The following is a 21,807-nucleotide window of genomic DNA, read 5'->3' on the forward strand; positions in this document are numbered from 1 at the left end:
TGCAACTCTTGACCTTGGGGTAGCGAGTTCAAGACCCACAATGGGTGTAGAGATCACTAAAAAATAAACTTAAAAAAATAAAAAATAAAAGCAAAAAAGCAGTAATGAAATGCTGACCAGCATACATAACTTCACCATGAGAAGAAAACGCTTCCGAGGTCTCCAATTCAGTCAGGAAGCAAGGGTCCACCTTCGCAGGTTCAACTCGCTGATGGCCAAGGTGACAGTTTAGGAAAGAAAAACAGCCCTGGCCTAGCCGACTGCCAACACCCAGTTTTGCCATCTTGGAATCATCTAACTTCTTTAGGGTGTTGGAACTTGAGGGTACAGGAAGTGAAATAATAAGCAAAAAGCACACACACACAAAAGTAAGCAAAAAAGCACGGGGCAGCCCGGGGGGCTCAGCGGTCGTGCACGTGCCTTCAGCCCAGGGCGTGACCCCGGGGACCCGGGATCGAGTCCCGCATGGGCTCCCTGCAGGCAGCCTGCGTCTCCCTCTGCCTGTGTCTCTGCCTCTCTGTGTCTCTATGAATAAATAAGTAAAATATTCAAAAAAGAATAAGCAACAGCACGAATAGTAATGGTGTTGTGGGCACTAAATGCTGACCTTCCTAAGAGATCTGGACGCATGACCGTAGCCCCAGGAGCCCCAGTAGCTGCTGTGGGCACTTGCCATCCACTTTTTAAAGAACGATTAAACCGAGGAGGCATCCCTACAAGGTACCATTCTGCACACGGCGAGTTTAGGTTCAGAGGCGCAGCGCCTGTTCCAGGCCACGCCCCGCAGGGCGGCGAGCAGCCAATCCTGCGGGAAAGAGCGCGGGGCAGCAGACCACACCTGGGGGGAGGTGAGGGCCCTGGGTGTGAAACGCTGAGCAACTTACAACCGCTTCCACACACCTACAGTTCCCCGTCGTCTGCACCACGCCTCCCGCGCCTCGGTACGACCGACCGCCGAGATGCGGGACCTCAGCGCCCGCACCTGCCTCCCCGGCCCCTCACGCGTGCTTCCCCCGCCCCGAGGCCCCGCCCCCTCAGGACGGCGCACGGTTAGCGACCGCCGAACTACATTTCCCAGAAAACCGTTGGAAAGACGGCGGCCCTCCGCCGGAAGTCGGGAGGCTGCATCCGGCGCCGGGAAGAGCGAGAGCGGGGGTTTTCCGGGTCTTGCGGCTATTTCCTGCTCTGCTCCGGTCTGGTGACCTCTGGGTTAGTAGCGGCGGCGGCGAGTGCGTCGGCGCCCGAGCCCGCCTTGCGGTGGGTGACGGGCTCCCAGCGTCTGTGGGTGTCGCGCCGCCGGCCTCGGGGTGGGGCGCAGCCTGGGGGGGCGGGGCGCGGGCGGGAGCTGGGGGCGCGCAGCGCTGGGCTCCCCCCTACCCCTACCCCCCACCCCCACCCTGCCTCCACCTCCGTCCCCCAACACGCCTCCCCCCTTCTCCCATCCCCGCCTCCTCCCTCCCCGCCCTCCCCCTCCCTGACTTCACCCCCTCCCCCGCCTCCATCTCCCCCACCCCCTCCCCACCTCCACCCCTTCCCCATCCCCTCCCCCGCCTCCATCTTCTCCACCCTCTCCCATCTTCACCTCCACCCTTCGCCCCCTCCCCCCTCCTCCCACCCCTCCCCCACCTCCACCACCCTTCCACTTCCACCCCCGCCCCCATCTGCACCCCCGCTCCCACCCCCACCTCCCCACATCTCCATTCCCCATCTCCACCTCTCCCCCACTTCTCCCCCCTACCTCCACCACCCTTCCACTTCCACCCCCATCTCGCCGTCCCCCCATCTCTACCTCCACCCCGCTCCCACCGCCACTCCCCCATCTCCACCTCCCCCTCTCCACCTCCCCACCCCCGCTCCCAACCCCACTCCCCCCTATCTCCACCTCCCCACCTCCGCCTCCCCACCCCCGCTCCCACCCCCACTCCCCCCTATCTCCACCTCCCCACCTCCACTTCCCCCTCTCCACCCCCACTCCCCCCTATCTCCACCTCCCCACCCCCACTCCCCCCATCTCCACCTCCCCCTTCTCCACCCCCCACTCCCCCCTATCTCCACCTCCCCACCCCCACTCCCCCCTATCTCCACCTCCCCACCTCCGCCTCCCATCTCCACCTCCCCCTTCTCCACCCCCACTCCCCCCTATCTCCACCTCCCCACCTCCGCCTCCCATCTCCACTTCCCCTTCTCCACCCCCCACTCCCCCCTATCTCCACCTCCCCACCCCCACTCCCCCCATCTCCACCTCCCCCTTCTCCACCCCCACTCCCCCTATCTCCACCTCCCCACCTCCGCCTCCCATCTCCACTTCCCCTTCTCCACCCCCCACTCTCCCCTATCTCCACCTCCCCACCCCCACTCCCCCCTATCTCCACCTCCCCACCTCCGCCTCCTATCTCCACCTCCCCCTTCTCCACCCCCACTCCCCCCTATCTCCACCTCCCCACCTCCGCCTCCCATCTCCACTTCCCCTTCTCCACCCCCCACTCCCCCCTATCTCCACCTCCCCACCCCCACTCCCACCCCCACTCCCCCCTATCTCCACCTTCCCACCCCCACTCCCCCCTATCTCCACCTTCCCACCCCCACTCCCCCCTATCTCCACCTCCCCACCCCCGCTCCCACCCCCACTCCCCCCACCCCCACTCCCCCCTATCTCCACCTCCCCACCTCCGCCTCCCATCTCCACCTCCCCCTTCTCCACCCCCACTCCCCCCTATCTCCACCTCCCCACCTCCGCCTCCCATCTCCACCTCCCCCATCTCCACCTCCCCCTTCTCCATCCCCACCCCCCCCTTCTCCATCCCCACCCCCCCCATCTCTACCTCCACCCCCGGGAGGGGGCAGGGGCGCGGCCCGGCCCTGGAGGTGGGGGAGGCAGAGGGCCGCCGCACCTGCAGGTTCACGTTTGAAGGACGGAATCCCCCAGCAGCGACCAGAGAGTAAAGGACGCCGAGGAGGAGGGAGAGCCCGGCGTGGCCAAGGACGCGGAGCGCGCTGAGCAGGGCCCGTGACCTCCGGGGCCCCGGGCTCCCCAGCGGGGGGAAAGGACGTTTCGGGGCGGCAGGTGTTGCCTTGGGAAAGCCCCTGGCCCCCGGACCACCCCGTCCCGCCTTCAGGGCCTTGACCCCGCGGGGACCTGCCCGTGAGAAGGGCGCCGCTGGAGTTCGGGGAGGTGTGACTGCAGAGGACGCCTGTTTCTATCTGGACGGCTTCGCGGCCAAAAGGGGGGAAAATAAGCTACCGGGGACCAGTATTCATTTCCCCCGCCTCCCTCCTGAGAGCCCCGCATGCATCAGGACCGCCCTGCGATTCATGCGTGAATCGTCCTCTGGGGGGGACCCTTGCGGCCCGAGGCCTGGGGGAGGGCGAGGAAACCGCTGCGACCCCGGAGCACCCGAGGCCGCAGGACCCTGCCCGAGGCCAGCCTCCCCGAGGAACCGGCGACGTGTGTGGGCAGCTCGGAAGGGAAGGGAGGCCGCCCCCGTGGGCCCGCCGACAGCAGGGGGCCAGGTGCGGTCCCGGGCATCGTGTTTGCACACGAGTCCTCTAGACACCTCGCTGGAAGACAGTAGGTGCATTGTAGATCGGTAGATCGAAGAACATAAAGTGGTTTTCTAATAGAGAAGTCGCTCCCCTCCCCCAGCTGAAGTTGTGAACGTATTTTCACCATTCCTAGGAGGTTTTGTTTTGGGTTTTTTTTTTTAAGCCTTTATTTTAATTGCAGTAATGATGGCATACACGTGGTATTAGTTCCAGGTGTACAGAACTGCGATTCAACAGTCTTATACACTCGAGGGCTCATCCCACCCCCTCCCCTTTGGTGAGTGGTCACATTTGACCCTTTTTAGAAGCACTGGAAAGATACAAACTGGAAAGGTGTACACTTCCATCTTTTCAGCCCGTTTTTTTTTCCCCTAAATTTTGTTCATACTCCCTCTTCTGTACACTTGACCAGCCAAATTGCAGCGTGAGAACACTAGAGACAACAGCAGTCACAGCGTATGGATTACGACCTTTCCTTTTTTTTTTTTTCTTTTTTTTTTTTTTTAAAGATTTCATTTACTCATGAGAGACAGAGAGAGGCAGGCTCCATGTAGGGAGCCCAAAGTGGGACTCCGCCCCAGGATCACGCCCTGAGCCAAAGGCAGCACTAAACTGCTGAGCCAGCCAGGCTGCCCTCGATCTTTCCTTTTTAGCCTCAATATTGCATAGAATGATGATAGCCTACTTAGAATCCCAAATCAATTTTTTTAATTTTTTTAATTTTGTTTATTTATTCATGAGACACAGAGAGACAGAAGCAGAGACACAGGCAGAGGGAGAAGCAGGCTCTGTGCAGGGAGGCCGATGCAGGACTTGACCCCGGGTCTCCAGGATCACGCTCTGGACTGAAGGAGGCGCTAAACCATTGAGCCACTCGGGCTGCCCCCCAAATCAATTCTTTTTTTTTTTTAAGATTTTATTTTTTCATGAAAGAGAGAGAGAGACACCAGCAGAGAGAGAGAAGCAGGCCTCATGCAGGGAGCCTGATGTGGGACTGGATCCCTGGTCTCCACTGGTCTCCAGGATCACGCCCAGGGCCGAAGGCAGGCACTGAATCACTGAGCCACTCAGGGATCCCCAAATCAATTCTTAATAGCATTTCACTAAACAAAAATCCATACCTTAAAAAAAAAAAAAACACTTTGTTCTCCTAGAGAACTTAAGCATGAACCATTTCCGCAAAGAATGGCTCAGTTTGTGCTCTACCACTTTCAATCCATCTTGAGACAACATTCATTAAGAGGTATGAGATTTTCTATATATCTTTTTCCTTACTGAAACAAGCGAGTAATAAAGCAGACAAAGTTAATGGTTTAAAAAGTTTCTTGGATTCAAATTTTGACAAAGTGACCAAATGAACGATGTTCAATAACAGATCCAAAATAAATGGTCGTCTGATTTATGGCCAGGACAGTAACCGCAGTGGAGTGGGACGAACGTTAAGTTCAAGAATGGCGCCAAGTCATCTGGATTATCTACTGGCATAAAAATGTATCTTGCCCCCACTTCATGCTGTGAACAAAAATCAATCCCAGATGGATTGTAGAATTAGTTGTGCAGGGAAACCAATAAATCGCTTTCATGTGAAACTCTGAAGGATCAGCTGTAGGATCATAATTTTCCTAAGGGCAGGCACCTGTTTCTGGTATCGTCGACTCTAAGAGAATACTGGTTGTCATCTGCTAAAAAAAAAAAAAAAAAAAAAAAAAACAACCTGTGACTTGACTTCTGTCTGCTTTAACTCCCCTCATTCCCCTGCTCTATAATGAAATCCCTCTGGTCTAGTTCAGATACCCCCTCCTCTATAATGCTTGTTACATGACACTCCTTCTCAAGAGTATGCCCCTCCTTATCTTTATTACCAAAACTCTTTATACATTATGTTATACACCCCCCCATGGCGAATTATATTTGAAATGTATATTTAAAACGACTTTGAAATACATGCTGTGATGACAGTTGAGCACTAATTACCTTTTGAAGAGTATATGGCTTTAGAAACCATAACTATCCTAATTACGTGCGCATTCAGGTAATGTTCCATCATTGAATAAACAGCAATTGAAAATGAGAGGGTTTTTTTTTCTATTTCCCTCTTTTCAAGGAAGAAATGTCTTCTATAAAAAGCCCAAAGCAAGAAATAATTTCCCAGTTTCACTATTCAGCTGCTGAAGGAGACATTGCCAGGTTAACTGTAATCCTCAGTCATTCTCCATCTCTTCTCAATGAAACTTCTGAAAATGGCTGGACTGCTTTAATGTATGCTGCAAGGAATGGGCACCCAGATGTTGTCCAATTTCTACTTGACAAAGGGTAAACATTTTAGGCACTACTACTTGAAGGGCTCTGTGGTTTAACTTCTTACATTTTTCTTGTAGCCATATACCATTGGGCTTGTAATTATTATATAAAAACATAGCATAATATCTAACTAATAGCCTTTAACTTCTTTTTTTGAGGGATAAATATCCTTCATACCTATGGCAAAGAAAGTTTATGAGTTAGTCTAATCTTTCTCCCAAATAGAAAACATAGATCTACCCACTATGACTGTCAAGAACCCCTTGTAAAAATTTTAATTTCTTCTTGAAACACATAAGATTTACTGCTTTTTTATTTTACAGTTCTCAAAAAATGTTAACTATCTACTATCTCTAACTTTTCATCATTTACGATGATTTCTTTTAACTTTCCCACTAGCAAATCTTGTACTAAGAGAAAAAAATATGCATAATCATTAAAGGAGCAATTGTGCATCTGGAAATATTTTATTGTGATAAATATTAAAGAAAGTGCTTATTTCCTATTTTATTTTTCTTTTCATCTGTAGGTGTGACAGATCCATTGTCAATAAATCAAGGCAGACTGCACTGGATATTGCTAAATTTTGGGGTTATAAGCATATAGCTAACTTACTAGCTAATGCTAAAAGTGGGATGAAGCCTTGGTTCCTAAGTAATGAAGTGGAAGAATGTGAAAATTATTTTAGCAGGACACTCTTAGACCGAAAAAGTGAAAAAAGAAATAATTCTGACTGGCTACTAGCTAAAGAAAGCCATCCAGCCACAGTTTATATCCTCTTCTCAGATTTAAATCCCTTGGTTACTCTAGGTGGTAATAAAGAAACTTTCCAACAGCCAGAAGTCAGGCTTTGTCAGCTGAACTACACAGATGTAAAAGATTATTTGTCTCAGCCTGAAAAGATCACCTTGATTTTCCTTGGAGTAGAACTTGAAATGAAAAAAGAGTCATTTAATTATGCTGGAGAAGTCCCAAGAGAAGAAGAAGATGGGTTGGTTGCCTGGTTTGCTCTAGGTATAGATTCTGTTGCTGCCGAAGAATTTAAGCAAAGACATGAAAATTGTTATTTTCTTCATCCTCCAATGCCGGCTCTTCTGCAATTGAAAGAAAAAGAAGCTGGTAAGAAAAGAACATGGCTTACTTGTGTTGGAAAGAATACTGTTTTGGGAACCAGTTTGAAGTCACACATACCTTCATTTTATAGACGGCAAACTTTTTTCAGTAAGCAATATTAGGCTATCTTCATTAGAACTTTGCTAAAGTTCTCACTCTAGGGGACTAGTCGCCAGAGCAGTTAAAACAGTTTTAATCAGCCAAGATTAGTTTCCCCAGAATTAATCCTAATGCAGGCTGGTTTTACTTGATTCTTCAGTTGAATCATTACTGAGCACCTGCTATACACTGAGCATAATGGCAAAGACCTTGACTATTTTGTTTTCTGTGGTTGGGTATGCTAGTTCACATAGGGCCTTATATGCCATGGTTTTTATTTTAAATTCCATTTAAATGTGACCAGACCCATAGTTTAAAAAGAAACAAAAACCCTCACTCTGCCTGCTTTGTAGATCATGAATTGTAGGTAATTGAGTGTGAAGTCAGAGGTCTTGTTAAGAGCGGATTAGAGAGTACAGTACCTCTCAGTTAAGAGCTTGCAGTGGATTGGGTTAATGGAGAGAAAGGAAGAATTTGAGATGCTGTAGAGGTAAAACTAATAGGGCTTGATCAGTAGGTTGAGACTATTATAACAGAGAGTGATAGTAACCTGGACTACAGCCTGAATTAAGGTGACCATGGTAGAGATGGAGAAAAGGAAAACATTCAGGGTATATTTTAGAAAAATCATCAGCACCTGCTAATGAATTGGGTATGGGGTATATAATGATGAAGGAAAAGATCAAGTATGGTTGCTAAGTGTGAGACTTTAGTAATTTGGTAGATAGTGATACTGTTTCTTGATAAAACGGGGTGACAAGCAAGGGAAGCAGGACAGAGTTAAATATATTGAGATTTGAATCTTGGTCATGTTGAGTTTTAGAGAAAGATATTAGAATCTGGAACACAGAGGAGAGGTGTGATCTGGAATTACCTCTATGGGAGTCATCAACATGAAGGTGTTACTTAAATCTCAGAAAACTACTGAGATAGAGAGTTGAGAGCAAGCAAGAAGGAAAGCCTCAGAATCATACCCAAATCTTCCTAAATTTTGAGATCAAGTAGAAACAGAGATGCTATCAAAGGTATTGTCCACAGTGTGGCCTGACCACAGGTAAGGGGAAAGGTGCTCATGGAAACCAAGAGAACAGAGTATTTCAAGGAGGAAGTGGTTAAATACATTGAATGCTGGTGAGAATTTGAGTAAGATAGACAAAGACTTTTTTTTTTTTTAAAGATCTTTCATTTTGGTAATATGAAGCTATTGATGAATTTGATAAGGGGTATCAACGAAGTGGAAGGAATGTAAGGTAAATTATGCTAAATTAAAGTTATTGGAAGGTTAGGAAGGAGTCACTTCTCAATATCCACCTTCCCTTAGGCGATGTGTGGTGGGCCCCTCCAGAGACTGCGTAGATATCTCCTCCCAAAATCTGGATTGGTATGTTTTATTTTCCACATCTATGGAGAAAACCCTGCACTTTTTAAAGAAAACATCTTTTCTTTGTAGCTATATAATTTTAAGATGAAAAGGATCGCTCTTTTTTTTTTAATTAGAAAACTGAGGTCCTTTTATTTTCTTGTTATATAAACTTACACGGTTAACCTGTTGGTGCCTCAGTTTCCTCCTTCAGAAAAAAAAGGATAATAGTAGTTAAAACCTACATCAAAGGTAGCAAACCTACATCATAGGATTGCCCTAAACATTAAATAAGGTGAGGTGACTCATTGAGCTATGTAAGTATTTTCATTTCACATAAAATAAATTTGTATTCTCGGTCATACATACTGTCCATTTCACACTATCCTCTGTATCAGGTAGTCTAATAGAAATATATTGTTTTTGGATACCTGGGTGGCTGAGTGGTTGAGCATCTGCCCTTGGCTCAGGTCCTGATCCAGGGTCCTGGGACTGAGTCCCACAGTGGGCTTCCCACAGGGAGCCTGCTTCTCCCTCAGCCTATGTCTCTGCCTCTCTCTCTGTGTCTCTCATGAATACATAATATCTTTAAATATATATATATATATATATATATATATACACACACCTGTTTTGTTCTTCACAAATAAAGATTGAAGATGATATATATTAAAGATCTTTGCATGATGCTTTGCACATTGTTGGTACTCAATAAATATTAGCTTCTTATTGAAGCAGTTTTGAAAAAGTGTAGATACTTTGCATAAGTTTCATATTGTAAGGTAACGTAGTAGGCAGATATTTAATGTTGCCTATGGTTTGTTGAATTTCGGTATTAAAATGTTTTTGTGTGTGGTTTATTGGTTTTGTTTTTGCAGTTTAAAACATTGTTACTGCTATTTATGGTTATTCTGATTTTTTTTCAAAAATCCTTAAACCAAATAATAATGTATTTTAGTGACAGCAAGTTTGTCAGGCAAATGCCTATTCAGCATTTCTACTTCTATTGCTTCAATTATAACACTTCTGGTCAGGCCATATTCTTTTTTGATGTAGCAGGCTAAAGGCCAAAGTATATATATTCTAAGATTTATTCTAGTAGGCATTTTTTATGAATAGGGCTAACCATGAATTATAACTTTAGTGTTTTTTTTTTTTTTAATATTCTGTGCAGTTTCCAATTGTAAACAGGATGTGTTTCACATATCCTGGTGATATGGACTAGTCGTGGTTTAGTCACCTAGGACAGGAGAAAGAAGTTCCTACAGTTTGCTCTGAATATTTTCTTAGGATCCTAGTCTAAATTAGGAAGTGGCTGCATAGTGTATTTTTGTAAAAGTCACTATTGTAAAGTCAGTATTTGTAAAATCACCATACGTTACAATCTTGTATATCCAAAATATAAAAATCATTCTGTAGTAAAAGGCTGAGCTAATATAGTGCATAAGATAGATGTACGAACATCTATCTGAAAGTTTTATTAGTTAAAATTAAAAGTTAAATTTTCATCTGTCATCTGTTGGATTAGATATTTTACTTCAAAAGAAACATTCCTCATAAAAATAAGAATACTAAAATACTTGATCACACAGCTATTCAGAGAATATAGTGTATGCCTTGACTTACAAACATTTTACTTGGATATTACTTATCACAGAACTAAAACTTTTTATGCTTCTCTTAAAGGGGTTGTAGCTCAAGCAAGATCAGTTCTTGCCTGGCACAGTCGATATAAGTTCTGCCCAACCTGTGGAAGTGCAACTAAAATTGAAGAAGGTGGCTACAAAAGAGTATGCTTAAAAGAAGACTGCCCTAGCCTCCATGGTGTTCACAATACATCATATCCAAGAGTTGGTAAGCCTTTTCCTTGACAGTAAAATCTCAGCCATCTGGAACCTCGGGAGTAAGACATTCTGGGAAGACAAGATTTTGAGTTGTTGAGAGGTTCACCTTTTCATTAAATAAATAAGAATTAAATAAAATAAGAATTAAATGTAACTGTTCATTAAATAAAATAAGAATTAAATGTAACTGTTCATTAAATAAAATAAGAATTAATGTAACTGTTAAGACTATAAATAGTAAAGTATATAGTTCCACGACTTTTAAGTAAGGGACATTGTGTGTAATTGACCATTTATTAACTCTTGAGGCAATCGATACGAATTTGAATGTGTTAAAATACATGATTTCAAAAGTCTACCCCATTGGGATCTACTTAGTGCAGAGATTAAAAAAAAAAAAAACACAAAAGCCCCCAAAATTCAGTTCCTTTTTGAGGCATCACCAAGGCAGTACAGCCTGCAGCTAGCTTTTCATCCCTGCTGCTGTCTTCCTATACCTTCTGTCCTCCTAATTGCTGCTTTGGAGTCTTCTGTAGGTTGGAAATCTGAAAACCTAGTCCTTTAAAACTTGTGGAAAAAATAAGAGATAAACAGCAATACCTGAGGAAGTCTCCTGAGAGTAAAATGCATGACTTTGTGACACCTGGTTTCACTGCTCAGGAGCCTTTTACATTTGACTCCAGTTCTCAATCATGACCTAGTAAGGAGAATTCACTGCCTTTAATGACTTCTGGGAAATAAACTGTTATTTAATTTAAATTTCATCTTTTTAATGGCTTAAACTTAATCATAGAGGCACATTAGCTTTTAAAAACATTTGTTCAGGATTGGAGTGGAAGGGAGAGGCAAATTCACGTTGGCTACAGTAAAATTTGTATTTTCTTCATGCTGTATAATACCTACTCTAACTTTTTTATAATTAAAAAAATATATGTGCCTAGCATACCATAACTATATAATAAATGTTTCTATTAAGAAGATGACAAAATTAGTCTTCCTTTAGGATACAATATTCTATGCAAGTTCCCTGAAATAAACAGAAACAGAAAGAAACAATCTTAGACCAGAGTCTTGTTCTTATGGGAGATACACCTTTTTATTATGTTATTTGACAGTGAGTCTAAGTTATTTTTTCCTATCATTCATTCATCTGATTTTTTTAAAAACAGATCCAGTAGTAATCATGCAAGTTATTCATCCAGATGGGACCAAGTGTCTTTTAGGCAGGCAGAAAAGATTTCCCCCAGGCATGTTTACTTGCCTTGCTGGATTTATTGAACCTGGTAAGCCTTTTCTTAATAACTTTCATAATAACTTTCCTGTAACTTAAAATTTCCAAAAAAAAAATTTTAGATGGCATTTGATAAATTATCATGCTATGACATTTTTAATGGGATATTTTAAAATATTTTCTGTGTATTTTAAGTGATGTGATATTTGTTTTTACTAGTGGGATAATCTTGCCTGTTTTAAAAATTCAGCATTTCTTCTTTCATATATTGCTATTACCCAAAGTATCTGCATGACTTACACCTCACTTCCTTCATTAGACCCAACTATGTTGACTTTTCAAAGAGGCCTTCCCAGACAGCCCCAAATACATTAGTTAGCCTTGTACCCTGCATTCCCAATTCTGTCATCCTGCCTGGCTTTTCCCTATAGCGTTCCTTACCATTTTACATGGTATGTATGTATGTGTGAATGTATCTCGGTATTTATTATCTGATATATGTGTGTATCTATTTGTCCACTCATTTATTATCTGCTCATATCAGAAAGCAAGTTGCATAAGGGCTGGGACTTTATTTCATTCATCCTTGTAGCCTGCACCCTTACAGCAGTGCCTTGTATGTAGTAGGAGTTAATAAATACCTGTGGAATAAATGATAATTAATACACATGTTTAATTTTAACTTCCAATGTTAATCTGCACTTATAGTAATAGCAGTAAACATACTTTGCGCAACACTCTGTTTTGAAGGCTTTCCATATATTGAATCATAGGACCCTCGTACAGCCTCACAAAGTAGGTACTACTTTACAGCAGTTTTACCGATAGGGCATTGAGGTACAAGAGCTGAATAATTTGCCCAAGATCAAGCAGCTAGTCAGTGATAGGGCAGGGGTACAAACCTGGGCATGCTGACTCCATGCTCTTAATCACTATGCTGTTTCTAGGACTCTAGGCTATGTTTTTAACTGCTATAAAACATTTTATTTAAAAATACTCTTCAGAAAAAAAAAATACTCTTCAGTTCATCCATTCTGCTGTTGAACAATTAGTTTATATCAGTTTTTGCTATTGCAAACAATACTGCAAAGATTTCTCTCATACTACTCCTTGTGCACATTTGCAAGAGTTTTTAAGGATATATACCTGAGAGTAGAATCGCTAACTCATGGGATATGAGCATCCTGACCTATTGTAGACATTGCCAAGTTGCTCTCGAAGTGTCCCTACCAGTTTACGCTCTTAACAGCACATGACATGTTTTGTTTTTCCACATCTTTACCAAGTTACAATTTTCATACTTCATAATTTGCCATCCTGATAGGTATGAAAAATAGTGTCATTGTAGTTTTCCATTTTCATTTCTCTCCTAATGGAGCATTTTTTTCAAATGTGTTTTAGGCATCCAATTTTCATTTTCTCTGAATTTTTCATGTTTATATTCTTTGCCTAATTTTGTTTTGGTTCTTCCTTTTTTTTCTCATTATAGGAGTTTTGTGGTATGTATTGTATACTAATCTTTAGCTATGGTCTTGCAGATATCTTAACACTAGTCTAATGACTTAACTTTCCACTCTTTTTTTTTTGGATGAACATAAGTTGTTAATTTTAATATAGGAAATACATCAACCTATTTGAAATAAAAAGCTATATTTAAATAGCAAAATATTCCTAAACTTTCAGATGTACTTAAAAACCATTCCTTGTATTCTAATTCTCAATTCCAACAAATCAGAAATAAAAAGTACACTTCTAGGCATTACTTTATTTTATCATACCTGAGTCAACAGTCTTCTAGAAGAAAAAAATCATTTAGAAATAAAAAGTACTGTTTCATCTTATGTTAAACTTTTAGTGTTAATGTGGTTTTTAATTCTTTTAAGAAAAGTTATCTGCAATAATTGTTTGACAACATAAAAAATTTTAAGATTTTAGTAAGGAAAAGGCCAACCACTTATAAAAATCTTGGAATGATAATTTATAACTATTTGATGATAATACATAAATGAGATGATATATAAAATAATTGCATAGTGTTTATCTACTAGGTTCTGGATAGTTGTGGATATTACCATTTTTACACTGTAGCTGAAAAATTTGGACCTTCAAGAAAAGTTTTCTGGCATTTTGATTATGTACTTGGTCATATACTTTAAGAAATGTTTTTTTGGATTCCAGTCTAGTTTTAGGCTTGTGCTTTCTGATTCTTTGAATTGGGTTTCTGTCCAAAGTGATTTCCAAATGTTTGAACTATTCGGAGCACAAAATGTCCAAGGCATGTTCATCAGCTACTTGTTCTTTTGCCCCATTTGATTAGGGGAGACAATAGAAGATGCTGTTCGGAGAGAAGTAGAAGAGGAAAGTGGAGTCAAAGTTGGCCATGTTCAGTATGTCTCTTGTCAGCCATGGCCAATGCCCTCCTCCTTAATGATTGGTTGCTTAGCTGTGGCAGTGTCTACAGAAATTAAAGTTGACAAGAATGAAATAGAGGATGCCCGCTGGTTCACTAGAGAACAGGTAAAGTTCAATTTAATTTCCTTCTTCTATTGATTGTTCTCTGACTGTATCAGTTTGGGCATGCAGCAAGGATACATGTTTTCACCAAGTTGAATGAATGGCTGTGGCCCACCCATCATGCATGGATTGCAGTGTAATTGATGCGTCCTATGTTAACTCATTCTGTGAGATTGTTCGAGTTGATGATTCTGTGCCATTTTCTAATTTCAGATGTCATTCCTTCAGCTTTTCAATGGGCTTAAAATAGGTAAACATGAAATCAAAGATGAGAAACAGGAAGCTTAGTCTTAGACATTTGTATTTTAGTTTATAGCATTAAAAACAAGTAGTTCTCAGAAAATATCAGTGAAAATGCTTAAATTTTTTGAAAAGTTCTTGTTCATTTTAAAATGTGCTTAACTAAGGGCAAGAATAACAAAACTATATAACAAAGATACATGCACAAGAACTTTTTTAAAACATCATCCTTCAGTAGTATAATGAAAGATAAATTACTTGTCTGTTTTGCTTAACCCAAAGTATTTGTATAGAAAACAAATGGATACACTATTAGTAGTGAAGACCTGAAATCCTTTGTGACTTTGCCTAAACAGAATTTTTATTTTATTTTATGCTCAACTTCAAAAAATAGAAATTAGATGTTTTTTAGAACTTTATAAAAGGGAACCTATTCCAAAAGTTGACTTCACTTTGAAAGTAAGTGTGGAGCGTGTACTTTTCTTGTTCATGTCTTTTTTTTTTTTTCTTTTGTCATAAGGGAATATGCTTTCTGGAATATTTATTAAAATTGATTCACTAGCTCATTGAATCAACTAAAAATACTGCACTAAATTTTGCATTTGAACGTGGATGTTGTCACTTTCTATGTTGTTATTCACTGTAAGAGTCGTCACATTTTAATTAAGTTGCATAAGCATAGAAATAGTGTTTCAGTGTTGAAATCCTAATACATTTTATTATGGTGTATTTTAGGTTGTGGATGTTCTGACCAAAGGGAAGCAGCAGGCATTCTTTGTGCCACCGAGCCGAGCTATTGCCCATCAGTTACTCAAACACTGGATTGGAATGAACCCCAATCTCTAAATCAAATAACTAGACTCTGAGTATTACTTGGTTCCTAATAACTTATTCCTCAAGTGAGATTAAAAATATTTAGTGCTTTGGAATGTCACAACACAAAATATCATTTTAGGTTCAGAAATATTTTCGACAGGTACTTTCCATCTTAACCATAGAATTTGTGTTTTTATAAATTATAGCACTGCCTCAGATTTTGTTAAATCCAAGTCTGCCTTCTCCAAACTTTTTTTTTGGTTGTGCTCTGCAATTCTATATCACAAAACCATATTTCTAATAAGAAAAATCATACTGTAAAACATATGTTCTGAAAATGTAAACAAAAATATGTAAACCTGAATTCCCCTCTTGTAAGCATTAGACGAATCACTAAAGTTCTCATTTTAAAAGTTCAGACAAAATTATTTCAACGAATTTAAGCTTTATGTCCAGTCTTTTCCCTACCCTAAAGGTTCTTTCAGGGGTCAGTAGCTGATTTTTGCTCATTTCCCATCGTATTCCACTGGCTTCCTTGTTCCAGCAGTGGTGCTGTTACAGTGTTGCCACATCTATTTTGATCAGTGTTAAGAATTTTCTATGTTAATAACTCTGCCAGTGGTCAGAATACCATGCCTTCATGAAAGAGAGTTTAAGTGAGAGCATACCACTATGTAGGGAACCTCTTCCTTAAACCTAAAATCAACTAATATGTATAATTATCTGTTATGCTCGAGATTGCTGTTGAGACAAATCAAAATTCTCTTCTTCACTGAAATTAAATATATTTGAAAGGAATTCTCCTCAAAGGTCAGATGTTAAATATTTCCCAGATTTACATATTCAGTAAAAACACTGGCTTTATGTCATTTTGTGATAAGGGCTCTATCTATCTTAGCAAAAAGTTATGTAATCATTTACTAACAATATTTATTAAACCCCAAGGCAACATTTTGGTTTTTGGCCTTAGCTCAACACATTCTAAGAAGCTTTATAAAAATAACTGTATCTTAGAACTGAATCAGCAAGATTCAGAGAAAAGTGAAGTGTAGTAATTCACAATTTTACAACATAGAACTGTCATATTTTATAAGGCTAGTTTGAAATTGTTTTAAAAGGTAGTCTATAAATGTATAAATTTATATAATTTGGCTCTTAGTCATTTTATGTGAGAACTGGAAGGGACCTTAAGGATAATATATGTCGTTCAGTGACCTTCTTTTATAGATAAGGAAAACGAAATCCTAAAAGGTAAATTTATTTAATTTAATCCATTAAAGTTGAATCAATTAATTAATCAAAGTCATACAATTACAACTTACCATTCTTCACACAATTGATTGTAGTAACGGTCAAATAACTTAATGTTAACAGTCTGTACTATATAGCCTAGTGCAGGAGTCTCCCTCTAATAGGAAGTAGAAATTAATACTAAAAGAAATAGTAGAATAAATTAAAATAGGGGATAATAACAAATTTACCAAATATTGTTAATTAAAATTTTAGATACTAAAATCATTCAACTTAAATGTGATCATTTTCTTAAATAAAACTTTATTTTACTAATGAACAATGATTCTCATCGTAATTGATGAAAGCTTATTGGTATTATTAGGACTTTAGACAAAATTGACTTGCACTGGACATTTAGATACATAATAAAATTTGAACTACATAAGTATCTAGAAAATTAGGTGCCTTGATTATTATGAAGTGTGATGAGGTTCAGTTTTATTCCAAATTTACTTAAAGAGTCTAAGATTGTATCAAAGTTCTAGGTTTCCATGTTCAGATAATACAGTAAAATGTAAAATATCAACAAAATGTAGTTATAAATTTAGTCTTGGATATTTAATCCTATACTCAGGGAAAATCAGTAAGTAAATTATTGTTATTAATAATCATTCTTAACATTCCTAACCTCTGAGAGGTGAATAAGCTACATATAAATAAAAGGAATAGTAAAGCAATTTTAATGGATCGAGTACCATGAATGTATTCTAATGGAAATGAAGGTAACAATACATTAAAATATTTATCTATTTTCTGTTTTCTGTGTTCTGTATTTTTTTAATGTTTTGATAAATGTCTTCTGAAAAATAAAAAAAGCCAAATTTTAGTCATCCTCCTGTTTAATGATGTATAAATAAAAAACGTAAAAGCCCTTTTAAATGTAGTCATATCTGGAAGACTTAAATTTCTATTTTCATTCGTGTGTGTGTGTATATATATGTATGTATGAACAAAAATAAGAGATTTAAGTATATATACATATATATGCATGTATATATTCTTATATATACACATGTTCACATATATACATATATACAGTCAATACTTTTTCATCATCAGATTTGAAGTTACATGTCTAATGTCTCTTTTTTTATTACTAGTCTCAAATTACCAGTCTTTGCATTTTGAACTTTTCACTGTTCAAAATGAACTTTTCTGTTCATGGAAGGGCTAGAATTAGAAGTGCACATATTTCATTTAGTTGGAAGAAATGATGAAATAACTTTTTCAAAGATCAGATCAGAGATTTGGGTGAAGACAGAAAAGAATGAAACTGCAAAGGGTGAGACCATGAGGTGGAAGGAGAGAATATGTTTGTTAATAAGTCAAATAAACTTAATTAAATCTCACATCACAATAGACAGCTGGTTCTAGACTGTGTTGCTAATGTGTATACAGCAAAATAGTAAGTGAAAATCTTCTGTAAAACAAATCCATTAATCATTTAGAATAAGATTTCCACAACACAAATTTTATTAAAGATGAGAGCCAACTGTTAGGTTCTGAGTGTGTATGTGTGTGTGTGTGTGTGTGTGTGTATTCACATATTGCTGGATATCCACATCCATATCATGGATGTTGAAATTTATGTATGTGCTATGCTTTAAAAGGCCCAGCAAAATAGGAATATCTGTCTACAAATGTAAAAGAGCTAGGTGTTGAGGCAAACCAGAAGCCCTTGCAAATGGGTTGGAAAAAGAGGGCAAGAGAGTTTGACTTGGTGCAGGTAGAGGGTGTTCAGTAAAGGGGTTCAGACACTAGGGAGCTTCCATACGGGTAGGGCCAGGTGAGAGACACAGAGGGTGTATCTCGCGGAGTCAGGGATAATGTTGCCAGAGCTTGCATCTTCGAAAAATCTTACCCAACAGGAGAAAAATGGAAAGGAGTTTTTTTGTGTGAAAATAAACTCAATGCTGCAAATTATTTATTTCCCCCTGTGCTACACCTTGTCCTTTTTCTTCCGAGGACACTCAGAATTCAAACAGCTCCTGTGAGAGCAAAGTGCAGTTTATTATCATCTACAGTAGATTTTCAGATGGCTCATTTTATTTGCCCAAAGTAGAATGGTAAAAAGGAAAGTTATTCAAGTAATAAAAATGGCATAGGAAAAATGGGTAATCAGAAAAGCCTGAGTTCTTTTATCATTTGGGAATTTTTTTTTTCCCAAACATGAACATTTGAGCATGTTAATTGGGCTAACAGGCAAATTCCTCATTCTATTTTCACTGAAGGGTATCTATATGTAATTGTACTTATTGATGGAAATAGCACTTTCAACTTTTCTTTATTCCTTCAAGAGTACTGTGTTTCTCTTTTATTGCTAAGCACACAGTGCCTAGTATTGGACAATGTATATTTCTCCTTTTCACAATTCCCATTGTAATGATGCTGTACAGAATAGTGGGGGCAGCTGTGAAATTTTAAAACCGATTTTAAGTTAAAAAAGCCTTTCTGCAAATGGAAACTTTTTTCTAACTAGAAATTCTTTTTTTTTTTTAATTTTTTTATTTATTTATGATAGTCACAGAGAGAGAGAGAGAAAGGCAGAGACATAGGCAGAGGGAGAAGCAGGCTCCATGCACCGGGAGCCCGATGTGGGATTCGATCCCGGGTCTCCAGGATCGCGCCCTGGGCCAAAGGCAGGTGCCAAACCGCTGCGCCACCCAGGGATCCCCTAACTAGAAATTCTGATGATAGACAAAATATAAGGAACAAAAAAGTGCCCTGGCTTTCCAGTCCTAGGCTCATGGAAACTATACCAGACTCTTTGTCTCACCCCTGATGGATTAAGAACATTCAAACCACTTAACTTGTGAGGTGGTTTCATTTTAAGTGATGTGAAAGTACCACCCAGAAGCAGAAATTGAAAAAACAGTACTCGTATCCATTTTAGAACAGCATAAATGGACAAATGATGTTGTCTGAAGGTTGGGTTTTTGTTTTTTGGTTTTTTTTTTTTTACTTTTTATCCTGTCCATTTTACTCTACCCTGAAATTGTAGTCTATTGGAACAGTGTGATGTTTTGAACACCTCAGTAGAGTACCTTATAAATATTTATACTGCTTTCAGATGGCAGTGAGCTGAAGTCATCTCTATCAGTGGCGCTAAAAACAATTTAAAATGCCATTTATCCAACGGCTTTGCTGCTAAGAGTTATTTTTGCTCTTTTTGCTGGATTTATTTGTGTTTATGAAACAAGCTTGAGTATTCTAATGCCAGTTTGGAGAATTTGGAACTCCAAATGAGATGCCCCAATGACATGCACAAATTCAAACCTCAGAGGCTGCCTTGGTACTGACCATCATCTGCTCTGCATTGTAGTGAGGTCTTCACTGGTAATGTAGCCATGAGTGGTAAGCCAGAGGAACCCTTGTGTGTTCTGGGAGGCACTGTCAAGGATGAAACGAAAATACGTATCAGTGTGGGCCTCAAAGTTTTCATGGCTATATAGGTGTCGAATAATGATTATTTCAGAAAAATACTCTTATTTTACACTTATTACTGGGTTTGTCATACTGATCTTTTTCTTTGGTTCCCAGCCATCTCAAACATCCTCATGAATAATAAACATTTTTCATTTTATTATGATGATAAATCATAATATTCTATATGATAAATCCTATTTTTAATGATTTATCATTGTTCTGTTAAGATAATCACATAAAATGCATGGTTTTATTTTACACCATGAGGAGGGTATGTATATTCCCTTTGTTCAATATATCTAAATTAACACTAATAAGCTGTAAGTTTAATTCAAATCCAGATTTCTGACTTTTGTAAAAATTATTTGTTGCCTTTCTCTTCTCTCCCAGCATATTGCTCAGAACTACATATGGATCCCTATTTATAACAAACTCCTAAGGAGCTGGAACTCTTTGGTTAGCTTATTCTCATAACATTAATATTTATATAGGATTTTATATATAAAATGTTGACAGTTATTTCATGTTATCCTTAAACCCCTATGAAATGAATGTCAATATCAATATCCCCATTTTACAGTTGGCTAAGAGGAGTTAACTTTCTTAAAATCACATTATGAATAAAGAGGAGAGCCAAAATTTGAACACAAGTATTTCACTCCAAATCTTTTCATCTTTCCACTTACCAGAGCTATCTTGTAGAATTTTCTTAATAATGATGCATTATTATATTCTTGTTACTCTAGACATTTCTGTAAGACCTTCACTACTTAATTATCAGATTTCTATCTCCAACTATCTATTAGACATAACCTCCTTGGACATCTCATTGCCTCCCAAACACCACATGTGTACAATTAAATTGTCTTTTATCCCAAGTACATTTCTGCTATTTCCCTATTTTAATTATCCTGCAATTTCCAGTATGAAACTTTGGGTTTTATTATTTTTATTTCTACTTTATTCCTTACCCTACCCCACCCTGTAGCCAAACAATCTCCAAATCCTATCACTTTTAGTTCTTAATACTTCTTGAGTCTCAATATCTTCTCTTTCCTACTTAATACTAATTGAATCTTAATACTTCTTGTATTTCTGTCCATTGCCACCATCCAAACTCAAGCTACTCATTTGGTATCTACATCAGGTTCTTAAATTGGTCTCCTTACTTCAGGTTTCACTCCCAATTCATTCTTCACAGTGCAACCAAAGAGCTCTTGCTGAATTCTTGAAAAAGACTCCCATTTGGACAAAAGATCAAGTCCAATTTCCTTAGCATAGCAATCTGCAGTTTCAACTCTGATCACTTCCCTTTTGTCCAGCCTCTTACACATATAGCATTAATATATGTGTTTGCAAAAAGCCACAGAAAATCTTTAAATTTTTATTAGGCATTAATAAGAATCACCTAAATAATTATGAGCAATATCATTTGCTGCTACTTTAATAGAAATGTCTCATTTATTTAAAGATTCTAAACTGTACTTCTAAATTTTTTCATTTACGTATTTCATAGGATTTTAAAAATTCTTAATCAGGGCCAATATTATTTATCCCAGTTTTACAAACGAGCACTTCTAAGAGAAGTCTGATGACCCTCAAAATCAACATATGATATGGAAATGTGACTCAAATTTAAATCTTCCCAACTAAAAATCTACAGCTTCTGCCACACTAAACACCCCATACCGTACACCACAGTTTCTGCCCCTGTATCTCACAAAGATAAATGAATTACCTTATAGTTAGTCCCACCAGTGTCAAGAGCCAAACTAGATCATTTAAATTTTCCTTTATTGGAGGGGTTTCTTCCACTCCATGTACACCGCATGAACATCATACCCCTATCCAAACTCCTAAGCCACAAAAACACACAGTACATCATTGTTCACTAACAGTATATTTGAAAACAAACAGACTTAGGAATGGTTAAGACAGATAATAATAGACTGATTACAGGATGGTAGATCATTCCTGACACTGCATAAGATTAGGTATGCTAATCAGATTTTGGATTTAGACAGCCC

General features: G+C 39.6%; 1 protein-coding gene across 9 annotated transcripts; it reads left to right on the forward strand.

Moving 5' to 3' along the window:
• The first annotated feature begins 1,068 nt into the window (after positions 1-1,068).
• Positions 1,069-17,180, forward strand: NUDT12 (nudix hydrolase 12). Of its 9 annotated transcripts, none has more exons than XM_072736642.1 (8): positions 1,117-1,209; positions 4,698-4,786; positions 5,648-5,856; positions 6,374-6,963; positions 10,103-10,270; positions 11,430-11,543; positions 13,809-14,008; positions 14,981-17,180. In XM_072736642.1, the coding sequence occupies exons 3-8, from the start codon at positions 5,654-5,656 to the stop codon at positions 15,089-15,091; spliced, it is 1,386 nt and encodes a 461-aa protein (XP_072592743.1). In that variant the 5' UTR covers positions 1,117-1,209; positions 4,698-4,786; positions 5,648-5,653; the 3' UTR covers positions 15,092-17,180. The 9 variants fall into 9 exon arrangements, with proteins under 9 accessions (XP_072592744.1, XP_025848601.1, XP_072592743.1 ...); XM_072736641.1 differs by having other exon boundaries at positions 1,133-1,209; positions 5,652-5,856; XM_025992810.2 differs by having other exon boundaries at positions 1,140-1,257; positions 5,652-5,856.
• Positions 17,181-21,807: the final 4,627 nt, after the last annotated feature.

This window comes from Vulpes vulpes, chromosome 14 (assembly GCF_048418805.1).
Source record: "Vulpes vulpes isolate BD-2025 chromosome 14, VulVul3, whole genome shotgun sequence".
In the NCBI taxonomy this organism is placed as follows: Eukaryota; Metazoa; Chordata; class Mammalia; order Carnivora; family Canidae; genus Vulpes; species Vulpes vulpes.

What these genes read in the sequence shown, in the direction of transcription:
- NUDT12 (XM_072736641.1), top strand. Translation starts at nt 4,729, where the DNA reads ATGGCTCAGTTTGTGCTCTACCACTTTCAATCCATCTTGAGACAACAT. An exon ending in GAGACAACATTCATTAAGAG is followed by an intron (nt 4,787 to 5,651) that starts GTATGAGATTTT and finishes TTTTCAAGGAAG; the next exon opens with AAATGTCTTCTATAAAAAGC. An exon ending in GCTGGTTCACTAGAGAACAG is followed by an intron (nt 14,009 to 14,980) that starts GTAAAGTTCAAT and finishes GGTGTATTTTAG; the next exon opens with GTTGTGGATGTTCTGACCAA.